Raw genomic sequence first — 15,991 nt, 5'->3', positions numbered from 1 at the left:
CATCAGGTGGCCAAAGTGCTGGAGTTTCAGCTTTAGCATCAGTTCTTCCAATGAACATCCATCCTCTAGGATGGACTGGTTGGATCTCCTTGCAGTCCAAGGGACTCTCAAGAGTCTTCTTCAACACCACAGTTCAAAAGCATCAATTCTTTGGCACTCAGCTTTCTTCACAGTCCAACTCTCATATCCATAGATGACTACTGGAAAAACCATAGCCTTGACTAGATGGACCTTTGTTGGAAAAGTAATATCTCTGCTTTTCAATATGCTATCTCGGTTGGTCACAACTTTCCTTCCAAGGAGGAAAAGGAGTACGTCAAGGCTATTGTCTTTTAAGTCTCTGTTTCATTTATTTCCCTGCCTTCTTCAAATTAAGTCTGAATTTGGCAATAAGGAGTTCATGATCTGAGCCACAGTCAGCTCCCAGTGTTTCTTTTACTGACTGTATAGAACTTCTCCATCTTTGGCTGCAAAGAATATAATCAATCTGGTTTTGGTGTTGACCATCTGGTGATGTCCATGCACAGAGTCTTCTTTTGTGTTGTTGGAAGAGGGTGTTTCCTACTACCAGTGCATTCTCTTGGCAGAACTCTCTGAAGTTCTATGAAGAACTCTATGAACTCTATGAAGCAGCCTTTGCCCTGCTTCATTCTGTACTCCAAGGCCAAATTTGCCTGTTACTCCAGGTGTTTCTTGACTTACTACTTTTGCATTCCAGCCCCCTATAATGAAAAGGACATCTTTTGGGGGTGTTGATTCTAGAAGGTCTTGTAGGTCTTCATAGAACTGTTTAACCTCAGCTTCCTCAGCATTACTGGTTGGGGCATAGACTTGGATTACCATGATATTGAATGGTTTGTCTTGGAAACGAACAGAGATCATTCTGCCGTTTTTGAGACTGCATCGAAGTACTGCATTTCAGACTCTTGTTGACTATGATGGCTATTCCATTTCTTCTAAGGGATTCTTGCCCACAGTAGTAGATAAAATGGTCATCTGAGTTAAGTTCACCCATTCCAGTCCATGTTAGTTCGCAGATTCCTAAAATGTCAATGTTCACTCTTGCCATCTCCTGTTTGACCACTTCCAATTTGCCTTGATTCATGGATCTAACATTTCAGGTTCCTATGAAATATTGCTCTTTACAGCATAGGACCTTACTTTCATCATCAGTCACATCCACAACTGGGTGTTGTTTTTGCTTTGGCTCCATCCTTTCATTCTTTCTGGAGTTATTTCTCCACTGATCTCCAGTAGCATATTGGGCACCTACCGACCTGAGGAGTTCATCTTTCAGTGTCCTATCTTTTTGCCTTTTCATACTGTTCATGGGGTTCTCAAAGCAAGAATACTGAAGTGGTTTGCCATTCCCTTCTCCAGTGGACCACATTTTGTCAGAACTCTCCACCATGACCCGCCCGTCTTGGGTGGCCCTACATGGCATGGCTCAATAGTTTCATTGAGTTAGACAAGGCTGTGGTCCATGTGATTAGATTGGTTAGTTAACTAACACACAGTCAGCATTCAATAAATTGATATCTATTATTAATCTTTCTTCAGTGGCATAGTATTTGGGCTTGCCATATCTATAAGTGACCTTCTCTTCCCCCCATTTGCTATAGCAGTCTGCTCTTAACACCAGTGATTCTAATCTTTGCATTTTTTGCTGCCCTTCTTATCATTTATTTTTTACCTTGCCTGTAAAGCCCAAGGCTCTATTCCTTTTCTTAAAATCTTAGGACTGATAACCAATCACAGTATTTTCTTGTTTATGCTTGATAAATTAATTACCTCAATCAGGATAATAGGAAGTTACAATGAAACATATTTTTCTCACATAGTTTTTATACTATTTGTTACAAATAGGCTATGAATTTCTCTTCCATGCTCCAGGATCCAGACTGATAGAACTTTCTTATTTGAGACATTGCTGATCTCAAAGGAATGTAATGGAAACACTGGATGGCTCATGTAGCTTCTGCTCAAATATGATACCCATATGTCACTGGGCACTCTAAATTATATGACCAACAGTAAAAACCATGGGGCAGGAATTCACTGCCTTTCCACAGAGAGAAGTGGCAAATATTTCAGTACAATCAATTACATTTTAGTGGCCATCTTTGTAGCTTGATTATTTTCAGCTGTCATGCCCATTTTTTCTTTATGTTCAAGGGCTGTTCTATGGCTATCACACTGTGTTTCATGATGCTTTGTGGAAGGGGTAATATTCATCATTTTTTATAATTTAATCTCAGAAGTACATTATTTTAAAATTGCAACCAAAACATTCTGAAAATATTATTTGATTATTTTAAAATAATATTTATTCAGAAATCTACTCTGAATATATGTAACCCATTTTTATTTGCTGGCAAACCATAGCAACACTTTATTCAAAATATTTCAAAAGCAAGAAGGTAATTATTTAGAAATCAAATAATTCAATCACATTTATTTGAAAGTAAAGTGAGTCAAAAATACATATACTCTGTAATACTTTTAATAGTTTATACTTTAAAAACTTATTTCCAGATAATTTCAGAGAAATTACATCATTTCCTATGATCAGTAATAGATTGCACTCTCAAGTCTATTGCATTAACTGAAGAAACAGAAGATACAATGTAACATAAAGGTGTCTATAATGCAAGAGTTTTTATATATTTTGTTTTTATGTCAAATGAGAGTTGACATTTCAGAATATTAGAGCATAATTTAGCCACAAAATGATGTACTATTACACTAACAATATACTGATCATGAATGAGGCTACGCTCCAAAATGACTTATAACAAATATTTTTAAAGTGTCATGCAAAACAATTATTTGACAATATAAAGAGTTTTCTCTGTGAAGTCTTGAACATTTCCTTAGTTTTATCTGAGATACAGAGGCCCTCTTGTGGTGGCATCTAGGCATTTGCAGTGACTGTTTTTTAAGTTTCAACTTGTATGGCACAGACATGGGCTTTTCAAGTGGATTAAGTCCTGGGTCATTTAAAATTTTTGAGGTCTTTAGAATGTATAAAAATGGCCAAAAAGATGTCTACAAATAATATAATATAGTTCATTTAAACTTTTTAGCACACCTACTAAAATGAAATATAAATCTGCTCTTTAAAATGAGAGAAAAGATCAAAAATACTAATTAACAGTGTATTATTGGGTGTGTAGTCTATCAACAGAACCAAATTTAAAGGTGTACAATATTCAGCTTTCAGGGGAGTCAGTTTATCTCTGTGATTTTGGCATGACTGTTTCTGGTAACACAGATGAGTAAAACTCAATATTTAGTTCCTCTGGGTCAAATGTTCCTCTTTCCCCATTGTCCCAATTCCCTGCCTCAATTCCTGATACCACCCTACCTAGTCTTGTGAACAGATGAATTGTCTCAAAAGACTATAAACTAAGATAAAAAAATCTTTTATATCTAGCACAGTACACAGCCTGCTCTGTTTTCTTTTTTCCTCCTGTGTTACTCTAGGGTCTGTGCTAACCATGAAAAATCATAATTGAGAGAGTACTTTGAGCACGAATTATACAGAATGGGCAGTGTCCTTCAGCTTCCCTGTATGTAAACATCACTTGAGATATTCACTGAGAGTATAGATTCTTCAGGTCTGTAGCCGAAATTTCTGACTTAGGGGACTGAGTTGTGGTCCTGTGAAACTGAATTTTAATGCCCATTCCAGATTTTTTTTAGGTCCATTTCTCTACAAGACTAATTCTTAGCTTTGGCTGTAGAATCAACTGAAGGACTTTAAAATTCTGATTCCTAGGACTCACTCAAGATTACTTCAATCAGGATTTCTCAGAATGGGTCCAGGCACCTCCTGCTGATTCTAACATGCAACTAATTTGAGAACTACTAGATTAGAGCACAGAAGCATGGATGTGCTAGCCCAAACAGCCTAGGACCACCAGGTACCCACTTAAAGTTCAACAAAGTTGGGCTGATTGTCTCATTGCAATGAGGGAGATTGCACACTGAAGGAACAGTGGTGTCTCATTGAGGAAAGGCAAAGACAGGGTTATTTTAGGTCATGGGTATAGGGTGGAGTTGAGTGTTTTGATAGACTCAAAGCAAAACAGCTTGTATAAAGAGATCAACATCAGGTCTGCACTGAAAAGGACACCTAGAGTCCTGTTTCCTTGGAAACACTAACGTTGAGACAGAGGGGCAATGCTGTATCCAGAAACCCTTTATCAGAGGCTCTGCACTCAGGTTGTCAATCAAGACCATTTTTCTGTGTCAAAGTGACTTACATCCTCCAGGCAGAGAGGGATATTTCCTTCTTACTGATATGATTTCAAACAGCAAAGTTTCTGATAGTCTGTGATTTTGGATAACAAAGTTTTTCTGTATGTAAGAAAGCAGCAGTCACTCAAAGAGGACACTTTACAGCTGCAGTATATTTAGTGAAGAAATATTGAATCCTGGTAACTTTGCAATTGGTTTCATCTGTGTCAGTTATTCCAGCTTGATGAATGACAGCAGAGTCTGATCTAAATTTTACCTTTTCAGACAGAACATTGGCTCCAGCTCTGTTGCTTCCAGAAGGAAGATGGCACAGGAAGAGGGCCCAAGCATGACAGTGTATAGATATGATTCATGCATTAATTCAGCAGAGACTTGTTGAGCCCCTACTACGTGCTGGGACCTGTGCAGGGTACTAGAAATTCCACAATGAACAAAACTCAGTCTCTTCCGTCAAGAAACTTACAGACTCGTAGAAAAAACAGATACATAGGCAAATACAACGGGGTATAAGTGCGGTAACTAGACCTAAGTCTAGGCTGCCAAGGACAACTAACTGAGTCTTGGTGGTTCAGGGGACTGGAAAAAGTTTACCCTAGGTTATGGAAGAGAGAGGGCTATGGAGGGGACGGGGGCAAGGGAGTCAAGGGCAAAATGTTGGAAGCAGAGGAAAAAGGACTTTGAAAACAGAATCATCTAGGCTCTGATCCAGGCTCTACCAGACTGGGTATCACTGTAACCCTGAACTGCAGTTTTCTCATCTGTAAAATAAGGATACCAAAACAGAGACACATTCAGTAAGTGCCAGACAAGAGTACTGAGTAACAAAATTACATCAGTGAACAAAAGAGACAAGCTCCCTCACCCTTGAATAACATGTACTACGGTGGAGGTTTACAAAAATAATAACTATAATTGAAGTATAAAGTATTTAGTATATTGGCTAATAAATGCAGAGTGGAGAAAACTGAAAGTGCCAGTGGAGGACATGAGAGAGAATGGCAAGTGGAGGTTTAAGGATGTGAAGTTAGTCAAAAACCTGTGACATAGTCCAGGGGCATACTGATGAGGTTAGGGACAAGAAGCTAGCTTGACTAAGCTACACGGGAAATCCGAGATCTGCGTCAGCCACTATTTCGACCTCACTTGATACTTCCCTTTCTTCTGAACTACTGTTTTTTTAAATTCAGGGAACCCATGTGCCTTAGATGAAGTCCTCATTCTGTACACAGCAATGATGCCCAAGACCTCATTGCTAAATGGCCTTGTTTTGCAGCCACTGTTTTCAAGGGCTCTCTATGTGTCTAAATAGCTAGTTATGGTAGTATGGCTCCAACTATTGGTGATTACTGATATCTACTGCAAATATCCCAGTATTTGGGCATCACCAGTCTGTGTTAGGTCAATATGCAATATTATCCTAATCTGTCAGTCTCTTAACTCTAAGAGAACATTTAACTAACTGAGCTGGGACACATATCAATAATCATAACCCATCCCACCTCCTGGCCCTTTTCCCATTCCCATCCTCAAAACTGGTATCTGTTTGTACCACTGATATGAATTAGAAATATTGTTTTTCAAAATGAGAAGTAGGAATAGAGAAAGTTTAGGAAAAAATAGATATATCCATTTCCCTTTTTTATTCTCCTTAGGTTAGTAGCAACATGATGTGGTAGGAGCCAAGCCAACAACCTACCTTTGGATCCTCTGTCACTCAACTGTGACATTAATCAAGGCACTCAATCTTTATAATCTTATTTCCTCTCTTGTAGAACTGGGCTGTGTACCTTCCTTTTAGGGCATTGGGAGAATTAAAGAAGTAACTACTTGCAAAAGACTAAGCCAAAAGAGCCTGATTCATTACAGGCAATGAACAATATATTTATCTCATTCCTTGGTTCTTTTTTTTTTCCTTTAACCCATAAAGCATAACCCAGGGGACTGTCTCTTACTCTGTTCTGTGCTCCTGGCATTAAACAGATTGCCTGACCCAGGGTTTGTATTCAGTAGTACATATATACTGAATAAATGGATTTAACATTTTTTCATTGAAAACTAGCTATATTTGCTAAGGTCTCTGACATCCTGGAATCTTCCCATACCTGCTATATTATTTCGCTTCATATACTTTTTTTTAAACTGGCAATGACAATAGGATATGATCTATTCATTCGTAGAAGAAATATTGTAAAAGATTTAAGCTGATATCTCTTTTTTCCAATAGAGCAATTAAAGACAATCCAAAGGCTTACTTATGATGTAGAATTTCATGTTATTCACCTCAGTGATTAATTTATATAAATTAATATGAATTTATATAAAAGTGATTGATCGATTAATAAATGTAATTAATCAAAGCCATTAATTTATATAAATTATATAAAATTACTTTATATAAATTACTAATTTATATAAATATACTTAAATATGCTGTTTTCCTATGAATCTTCATAACCTGACAATTAGAATATAAATGGCAACTTAGCAATGTGAATCAAGAGCCTTAAAATTGTTCCTAGTAAGTAATCCCATTTCCAAAAATGTATCCTAATGAAATAATTTATATACACATGTAGAAAATGATCGTGCATCATTTTTTGAAAAGAAAATCATCTGAATATCCAACAAGAGAAGAAAGGATAAATGAATTAGGGTAACCAATTATAGTCCTCTTAATTAAATGCTTAGAAGAAATTAATATATATGTTCACCAACAGATATTTACAGAAAGTTAATAAAAACCCTGTTCATGAGAGGTACAAACTGGAATCTACTGAAATGCCTAGTTACAGTGAAATGGATATGTAACTTATAGTAGCTTCATATAATGGAATAGTATTTATTAATGAGAAGGAGCAAACTATTGCCACACAAACAACATGAATTAATTTCAACAAAGTAAATTTGAATTCAAAAGCCAGACATAAAAATATATATACTGTATTATTCCACTTTTTAATTTTTTTAATGGATAATACTAAAATTATGCTATGACTGTAAAGTGAGATAGTTATTAAAACATTTAAAGATATTGGAACATGCTCATAATTTAATAAAAGACAATAACATTTAAAACTATATATAATATATGATCCCCATTCTGCAAAAAAAAAAAAAGAAAAGTTGCTGTGAGAAATATCAGTCAGGATCTCAATAGGAAATATATGACACACTCAAATTAGGATAATTAGAGGAGGCTTTGTCTTAAAAGCCTGGGCAGGGTGTGGGGAACCACAAGGGGCAGTGATGCAATAGAGTTGTTACTACCCCAGACCTGATGAGACATGAGCAGGAGAGGCTCCCAGTGCCAGGAGAGAGCTGTTCACAGAGGAGAGGGTCAGTGGCCCTTGGGTGAAGATGCAGCCTGGCTGCAGTGAATTCAAGGGAGGAAGAAAGGGAACATCCAACTCATTCTCCATCCTCCCAGCTTCCCACTGGGGCTCCCCGTTAACCTTGAAGCCAAAGTGCTATGGCTGTGGTCCTTACTGGTCAGCCCACCAGGTAGAGCACAGGCTGCACAGGGGAGGGGGTGGGCGTGGCACACATGCCCTCTGATTGCTGAAGGGAGAGGAGGGGTTACAGAGAAGACCCACTTTGTTCTTTATGTACCTATTATTATACTGTTGCAATAATATACAAGTTTTTTAATTCTAGGGGGAAATGTGTGTCAGAGTGTGTGAAGAGATGTGAGCCTGTGAGGTTATGAATGTAAAGGAATTTATGTGTGTGTGTGAGACACAGTGCAGGTGGGTATGGGTGAGTGTGGATGTGAAGGTATACAGGTAATGTGAGATGGTGTATTTGTCGGTGTATCTGGGGGGTATGCATGTTAATGAGCATGTGTATGTATGAGTTGTGGGAGGGAGGTGTGGGGTGTGCATGTTAATGAGCGTGTGTATGTATGAGTTGTGGGAGGGAGGTGTGGGGTGTGCATGTTAATGAGCGTGTGTATGTATGAGTTGTGGGAGGGAGGTGTGGATGCATTTGTGAAAGCATGTGTGTGAGAGTACACAAGTGGATCCAAGGTGGTAAGGTGTGTGTGTCCCACACACATCCAAGATGTGTAAGGTTGTCTATGGTGGGGAGTTGTATGTGAAAAAGTATGTTAGTATGGGAGGCTGTTTGTGTGTGAGAGTGTGTGAATGCATGTGAGAATGTACAGGTGGATGAGAGTCTCTGTTCCTGTAAGGGGCAGACATGTTTGTGACAGGTGTGTGGGAGGGGACGTGTGCATTTATATGAGTGAGTATCCTTGTTGGGGTGTGAGGACAGAGAGAGGGTGTGTGAGACGTGTATGAGTGAGAAGGAGGCGGGTAAGACTCTATGTGTGAAGAGATTTGTGTGTATTAGCATGTGTGTGTGCATATGCATGCACATAGGTGTATTTATATATTGATACATCTGTATACATAGAAGTAAAAACGTTTCCTTCAAGAAACATTTCCTTCAAGAAAATAGAAAACTGGAACAAAATATTTTCATAATAGTGATCTCTAGTGGTGGAGTAAGAGGCAAATCTAATTTTCTTGACTCTTCTGTTATTTTGTAGTCAAAAAAAAACAATGAATATTTCAGTCTGTTTCCTTCATTCCCAGAGCACATGGGAAATATTGTACTTTTCTGGAAACAGGTAAAAATAATAAAAATTCTTGACTGTTATAAGGTTTCTTGATAGCAATGTGTTTGAAAATTGGACTTCTCTCTTTCTTAACATATAACCATACAGATATCTTAAGTCTCTGGTTAATTTATAGAATGGGATCCTGTCTTTAAATATGAGAAGCATATAAATGTGTAATCTTTCATATAACTTCATTAATTTTCAGCTGTTCCCATAATCGAAACTAATAGTTATTGGTATTTGCAATCCAAGGCCCTATGGTCTTCCATCAGTGGATTGGCGTTATGAATCTAATGAACCATCATGTCACACTGTTTTAGGAGCTAAAGTGCTTTAGGGTTACCAAAGCCTCAAAGTGTAAACACAGATGTTAACAGGGATTATCAATGATAGAGCGGCTTAGGTAATTATTACTGTTTTTTCTTTCAGTTTTTTCCTTTTTAAGGCAATTGAAAAAAAAACAGTGATCCTATAGGGCTTATGTAAGAAGGTTTCTGTCAAACTGGTTTAGTAGCAGGTTGTTTTCCTAAGTCTGGGCAAAAGACACCACTATTCCATCATCTCTCTGCTGCTTCACTTCACTAACAATAAAATATGAGGCTTTCCAGATTCTAGGCTGTATCTCACTAAAAATTTGTGGCACTCAATGGCTGGAGTGTTAGTCTATTTTTAATTTATTTCAACCTTGGCTGTTTTTTTAAAGTGATTTTCTATCATCAACATCAGGCCTCTGCAGCCTAATTTATTTTGCATTGTTACCTGTGGGCTCCACAGTATACCTAGAATGTGAATTAGCTACTTGGAGTTCTGAGTGACTAGTTTACTTTTATGTAGATAATAATAAAAATGAATAATAAAAAGGAATATATTATATCATATATATATATATGATATACAGAATTTATACAGAATTTATTTCCTTTACACTTAACATGCTACCTCAGCTATTAAAATATACACAAGGCAAACTCTATTACAAATGCTATTAAGTTTGGCTTAAGACAATCTTACTTCCAGAACATACACTACTGAACCCTGAGCAAGGACTCAAACCCGCAGATGCTTTTTATGGTCTGATTAGTGCTTCTCTGCTTGTCTCAATATTGCATCTATCAAACAGTTCACTTCAAACAACATTACTGGGAAACTGCTAGTAAAATGTTAATGGAAACCATCTTCAAACCATCTACGACCCTTTTTCTAGGGCTAAAGCAAGAGCAGTGGGGCTTAATTCGGCCACCTCAGACCACTGCTGTGGTTCAGTGAACACTTTATTTTCCCACTTGAATTTGAGCTCTTCTGCAAGATCATTCCTGCCGATCTTGCGGAGATGGCGAGCCAGGAGGCGAAGTTTGTCGGTGGAATTTGGGAGTGATCTTTTCCAAAAACAAAGAAGTTCATGGGTCTGTTCTGTGAGATCATCAGGGTTCTTCAGTTTGATGAGCTGAATGGTGCTGCGGCGAAGAGGGAGTGAGGAGGAGAGACACAGGGCATTCTCCTCTGAGAGCTCATCCGCCAGCCAGTAGAGCAAGTTGTCCCACAGGGCTTCTGCCAGGCACACAGGGGACATTCAGAGTTAGAACCCTTTCCTGGGGGGTGTGCTCATCCAACCCTCCACCTGTTCACAGGAAACCTACTCAGTCTCTGGTTTGGCCTCTTGGCAGCAGAAAGATATCGGCCCACCCAGAACAGCTGAGAGCCTTTGGGATCTTCTTCTGAGGGAACCACCTATTGCAGAGGGTTAGAAATGCTTCTCCAATGTTAACTTCCATGAGATCAAGGAGGGCTTGTTAACATGGTGCTCATGTCCCCACCCTGGATAGTCTAAATAAGACTAGGATATGGGCAAAACTTAGCATTTTTAATAAGCACCCAGATGACACTGATGCTGAGGTCCCCAACCACATTTGGATAGTACTATGTTAAAATACATTTTTAGGTTCAAAAAATACTTCTCTTAATTCGTGCTAACCTAATACATAAACTATAGCAGCAGTTAGGCAATCCTCACACCCCAGTCCCCCAACTACAGACACACACACACACACACACACATAAACTCACCAAGATCCACTCTCCAAAGATGAGTTCTATAGAAGATCCATTGCACGTCCTTCCCTTGGTTTCTGGACTATTTAGAACCATAAACATCTCTGAATATGTCCTATATGTTCAGCTTACCCTTTCCCTTACCCTGTGACTCCTGCTACCACTTAAATGTATGATTCTAATTTTCTATTGTTGTTGTTACTTATTTTATTGTGTAGCCCTCACTCTCAGAAAACCCCTCAGACCCCACCATCTCTCTCCTTCCTCATGTAAGTTCTAACCTGCATCACAGCCACTTTCTCCCACTCATGCAGAAGTCTGCACCAGTTTCCCTGGTTTGGTGTCAGAAAAGAGCTCTCTGTCTGCCACCTTTTACTTTATTCTATCTACCTCCTCACATAGATTGCACCTGCTTTTACACTATAAATCATACCACTTTTCTGTGAAAGCTACTCAGGAAATGGAGCCAACACATCCGTCCTCTCCACTGTCACTTTACCAACATTCCACTTCCTTCCTGCAATATATTCATTTTAATGCCCATGCCACATGGACAAGCCTTCTTCTCCCTGACTGCATCATCTGTCTCTTGCCGTTGGCAGGCCCCGTCATCAGCAATCCTGTTGATAACGATTTGCGCCTCTGACCTCCTCATTTCTAAATCTTGTCAACATCACTGACCTGTGTGATGACTCCATATTAGAAACTGACTTTCATGGCCAATCCTTACATTTCATCACCAGCCAGAATTATTCTGTCTCCTTGGCTTCACCTGCTCAGTATTATTGCTAACCACTGCCCCCTAAACCTACACAGCTTTTATTCCTTTGCTCCTACTTAATATGCTTCTTGCCCCATTGCTAATACAGCAAGTCCTTTGATGCTCACACCATTCCGTCTGCCTCTGAACACATACTACCATAACAATCAGCTCTATATGTCAATAATGGGTTTGCATCCTCCTTAAAATCTGCTGTCCTCTTTAGCTTTCAATGTTCTCAATTTGTCAGCCATCAATTCTGTCTTACTTACATGGCAGTCAACTACTGGGATATCCCAGGTTATAAAAGAAACAGAATGTGATCCTCAAGTTCTATGTTTTGCACACATTTTAAGTCTTTAGCAGCTTACAAATTCATTAAAAAGTCTGTTTCCCATTTAAAATTTTCCACAGCAGTGTCAATCAAGTCTCAATCTCACTCTTACTGTGTTTCACTTAGCCAGCGGCTCTTCCTCCTAACTTTCCACAAAGCCATTTGACCTGAGTTCTCATAATCTCACTTTCATTTCAAAATCACTTTCTTATAGAATCTCACTCCACCATGCTTGATGGGTGCCATCCCCACAGTGTTTTTCATCAAATAATTTCCCTCCACACCATTCCCTTAACCACTCTTCCATCAGATTCTTTCCAGGCTTCCCACAAGTACTCTCAGGCTTTCCTTTCCCTTGTTTCTCCTACTGTTTCTAGCTCCCAGGCTCGCTCTCTCCCTCCTTTTCCATAAAACCTTTTCGTGCCTAACGTAAATTTGATGCCTTAAATCCATCAATATTAATGCTTTCCTAGGCCCTTGCTTTGGGGTTATATAACCTCTTTTAAAAAATTTAATTTTATTTAAGTATAGTTGATTTACAATGATGTGTTAATTTCTACTGTGCAGCCAAGTGACTCAGATATATATACATTATTTTTCATATTCTTTTCCATATAGTTTATCACAGGATATTGATATCCTCTTTTAAAACTCTGTTTAAGCTTTTCTTTCCAATCTTTCTAGAGCCCTCCTAGATAATACTTATAGCAACTGATTCTTAGTCTGCATCTTCTCCAGCTTCCACATAGCATTTTACTTCTTCCCTTGGGTTCCATGGCCTGCCCTGGTGTTCCTCTTTTCTCTCTCTTCCCTCTGTGCTGACTTTCCTCCTCCTAATTGTGCTGAATTACTGCTTCCTAGCTCAGGCCCCTTCTATTTCTGCCCCTCCCCTCGAAATTCACCAACTGCCATAACCATCTCCTCTATGTGAAATATTCCAGATCTAGCGTATCTTCAACTCTGTTTTCCTAAATCCTGGTACAGGCACACCTTGTTTTCTTGTGCTTTGCTTTATTGCCCTTCATGGATACTGCATTGTTTGTTGTTGTTGTTTGAAAATTGAAGATTTGTGGCAACTCTGGGTCAAGCAAATCTATGAGTGCCATTTTTCCAACATCTTTGCTCACTTTGTGTTTCTGTGTCACATTTTGGTCATTCTCACAGTATTTCAAATTTTTTCATTATTTTATTTGGTATGGTGATCTGTGATCATTGATGTTACTATTGTAAAAAGATTATGACTTGCTGAAGGTTCAGAAATGGTCAGCATGTTTTTTTAGCAGTGAAGTATTTTTAATGTATGTACATTAGTTTCTAGACATAACTCTATTGCACAATTAGACTAGAGTATAATGTAAATGTAACTTTTATATGTACTGCTGCTGCTGCTGCTAAGTCACTTCAGTCGTGTCCAACTCTGTGTGATCCCATAGATGGCAGCCCACCAGGCTCCCCCGTCCCTGGGATTCTCCAGGCAAGAACACTGGAGTAGGTTGCCATTTCCTTCTCCAATGCATGAAAGTGAAAAGTGAATGCGAAGTTGCTCAGTTATGTCCGACTCTTAGCGACCCCATGCACTGCAGCCTACCAGGCTCCTCCATTCATGGGCTTTCCCAGGCAAGAGTGCTGGAGTGGGGTGCCATTGCCTTCTCCGTTGTATGTACTAGGACACCCAAAAATTCATGTGACTTTATCATGATATTTGCTTTTTTGTGATGGTTTGAAACCAAACCCACATTCATCAGCAATATTCATCTCCTGGTTATCTTTACCAGTTTATAGTATAGCCAATTTAAATTCCACATTACTAAAATTGAAATAAACTTTAGTTTTTCCCTCCCTCCACCTGATCCTTTACTCTATTCACTATCTTAGTAAATGGGACCACTCCAAGGAAATGGCAACCCACTACAGTATTCTTGCCTGGAAAATCCCATGGATGGAAGAACCTGGTAGGCTAGAGTCCACGGGGTCGCAGAGTCGAACACGACTGAGCGACTTCACTTCACTTTACAGCTTAGTATTACTAAACACACATAAGATTATCCCAGTTTCTCAAAGCTTATTATATCTTATCACCTATACTCAAGTTCTATTGGCTGTAACTGTAATCATACCTCAGATGTTTCTCCCACTTTATAGTCTTATGGATTCAATCATGTCCTACCTCTTTTTTCTGGAAAATTATAAGAACCAGGGTTATAACTCATACCCCTGCTATCAGTGTAGGCTGACTTTAGTCTCCTACACAACTAACAAAGAGAAGTTTTCAAAGTCTAATCTGATCTTGTTCATTCCTTGTTAATACATCTCTTGTGGCCTCCTTCATTGTCTAAACTTCTCAACTTAGCATTTAAGGCTGTTTATAACTGTATCCTGCTCTAACCTCATCTACCATCATCCTGCAGCAGCTCAGATGGCATTGGCCATGCAAGACCACATTGTATAGCAGTTTAGGACTCCCTGGTACACTTAAGAAAGATCCCTGTACCCTTGTCCTCTCTGCTGGTTGTTACCAGGGGGAGTGGGAGAGCTTTTATTTGAACACCAAGTTCTTCAAAGTTAACATTATCACCCTGCTCGGTTTTCATCTACTACTATTGTTGTTTCAGTGGGGATTTTTTGTTTGGTTTTGGGGGTTTGGGCTTTCATGTTTTCTTTTTGCTCTATATCCTGCTCTCACTGAAAATATCAATTTTATTGCCTCTGAAAGAGTGTATAATGCTAAGGTTTATGCCCATCCTACCTACTTATAATTTAATTCAGCAGCTTGTAAAGTTTTTATACACTTCCACAAAGAAAACCCCTAAACGAAATGTTATGCCATCAGTTGGGAGACTGACACAATAGTCAAGACATATTCACTGATATCTTTTGAAGACCTATAAATTGTCACAATAGTAATTGTTAGCATCACAAAATGAATTGTTTCAGAGACTAAAATAGAATAAAAGTGTCAAATTCTGAAATATGTGTCATTGTTATGTAGCTGAATTAGACATAACCGCAGTCAAATTTTATATTTCTCTTGTGGTTTCATACCTCTATATATACCTCTATTTAAGATCTATTTTAAGATTCAAAACCTAATAGTCAACATTTAAGAACAAACCATAGTAGTTTGTTGACCAAATAAAGCAATTACTAGTTCCCTTAGTTAAACAGTACTTAGAAGAATTCATATTTCTTATAGACTTTACTAAAAGTGTAACTACATCTCCATGTAAGAATTTTGTTCCTATGTGCATGACTTATAAAGGAAAACTTATTTATTCAGCTGATAAGAAATGATTATTTAGCAAATTATTGTTAATAGCAAAGTTCTCTGTTTGTCCTAAGATTCACATAAAATATAAAATATAAGAAGGAAAGAGCACTATCATAATGAGGACACAGCAAATATTTCTTACCGAGTGGATCTGTAGAAATTCTTTTGGTACTCTGTGGACGGTTGATTAATTTTTCATGCTTTGGGGAGAAAGGGACACAGAATAAGCAGAAGAAATCATTAATTTGTGAACAAGCTACACATTAAAGTCCTTCTGAACTTCACCCCTGTTTGGGAAAAGTCCTGAATTGCATGCCTTGCAAAATCACATTGTGTATTTTTGTCTGCATGCTCAGTCAGCAGTTGCTTTCCCAAGATAAGGCAACATATATTAACACAAATCTTTCAGAAAATTTAAATTAGGAATACGCATATAAATATTATTATAGCAGTTTAATTAACTCTGAATAAACACTTTCTAAACTAAAATTTAAAACTGTTAATACAGCTAACAAAGAGCAAGCTACCTCTATGATACAAACATAATATTTAGTAAAAGCCCCTGCGGACCAGGCACCTTGCTCAACACTCAGCATCAGGCCTGGTACCTGGTGGGTATTCAAACATTAGTTTTTGTGAATAAATGAGTGAATCAATGTGCAGACATAATGCTAAAAACAACCAAGTCTTTAAGCC

The 15,991-nt window shown here is 38.3% G+C and overlaps 1 protein-coding gene across 1 annotated transcript in view; it reads right to left on the bottom strand.

The window, feature by feature from the left end:
• Window positions 1-6,629: 6,629 nt before the first annotated feature.
• Window positions 6,630-15,991, bottom strand: part of DTHD1 (death domain containing 1) — an 84,324-nt gene continuing 74,962 nt past the window's right edge. Inside the window, exons 9-10 of the mRNA XM_015471609.3 lie at window positions 15,438-15,495; window positions 6,630-10,432 (exon numbers count right to left, since the gene is read on the bottom strand). Of these exons, the coding sequence (XP_015327095.3) occupies window positions 10,071-10,432; window positions 15,438-15,495 (420 nt within the window). The 3' untranslated portion in view covers window positions 6,630-10,070. The remainder of the gene's footprint in view (window positions 10,433-15,437; window positions 15,496-15,991) is intronic.

The sequence above is a fragment of the Bos taurus genome, chromosome 6 (assembly GCF_002263795.3).
Source record: "Bos taurus isolate L1 Dominette 01449 registration number 42190680 breed Hereford chromosome 6, ARS-UCD2.0, whole genome shotgun sequence".
Lineage (NCBI taxonomy): Eukaryota > Metazoa > Chordata > Mammalia > Artiodactyla > Bovidae > Bos > Bos taurus.
This window is presented reverse-complemented; position numbering and strand designations above follow the sequence as displayed.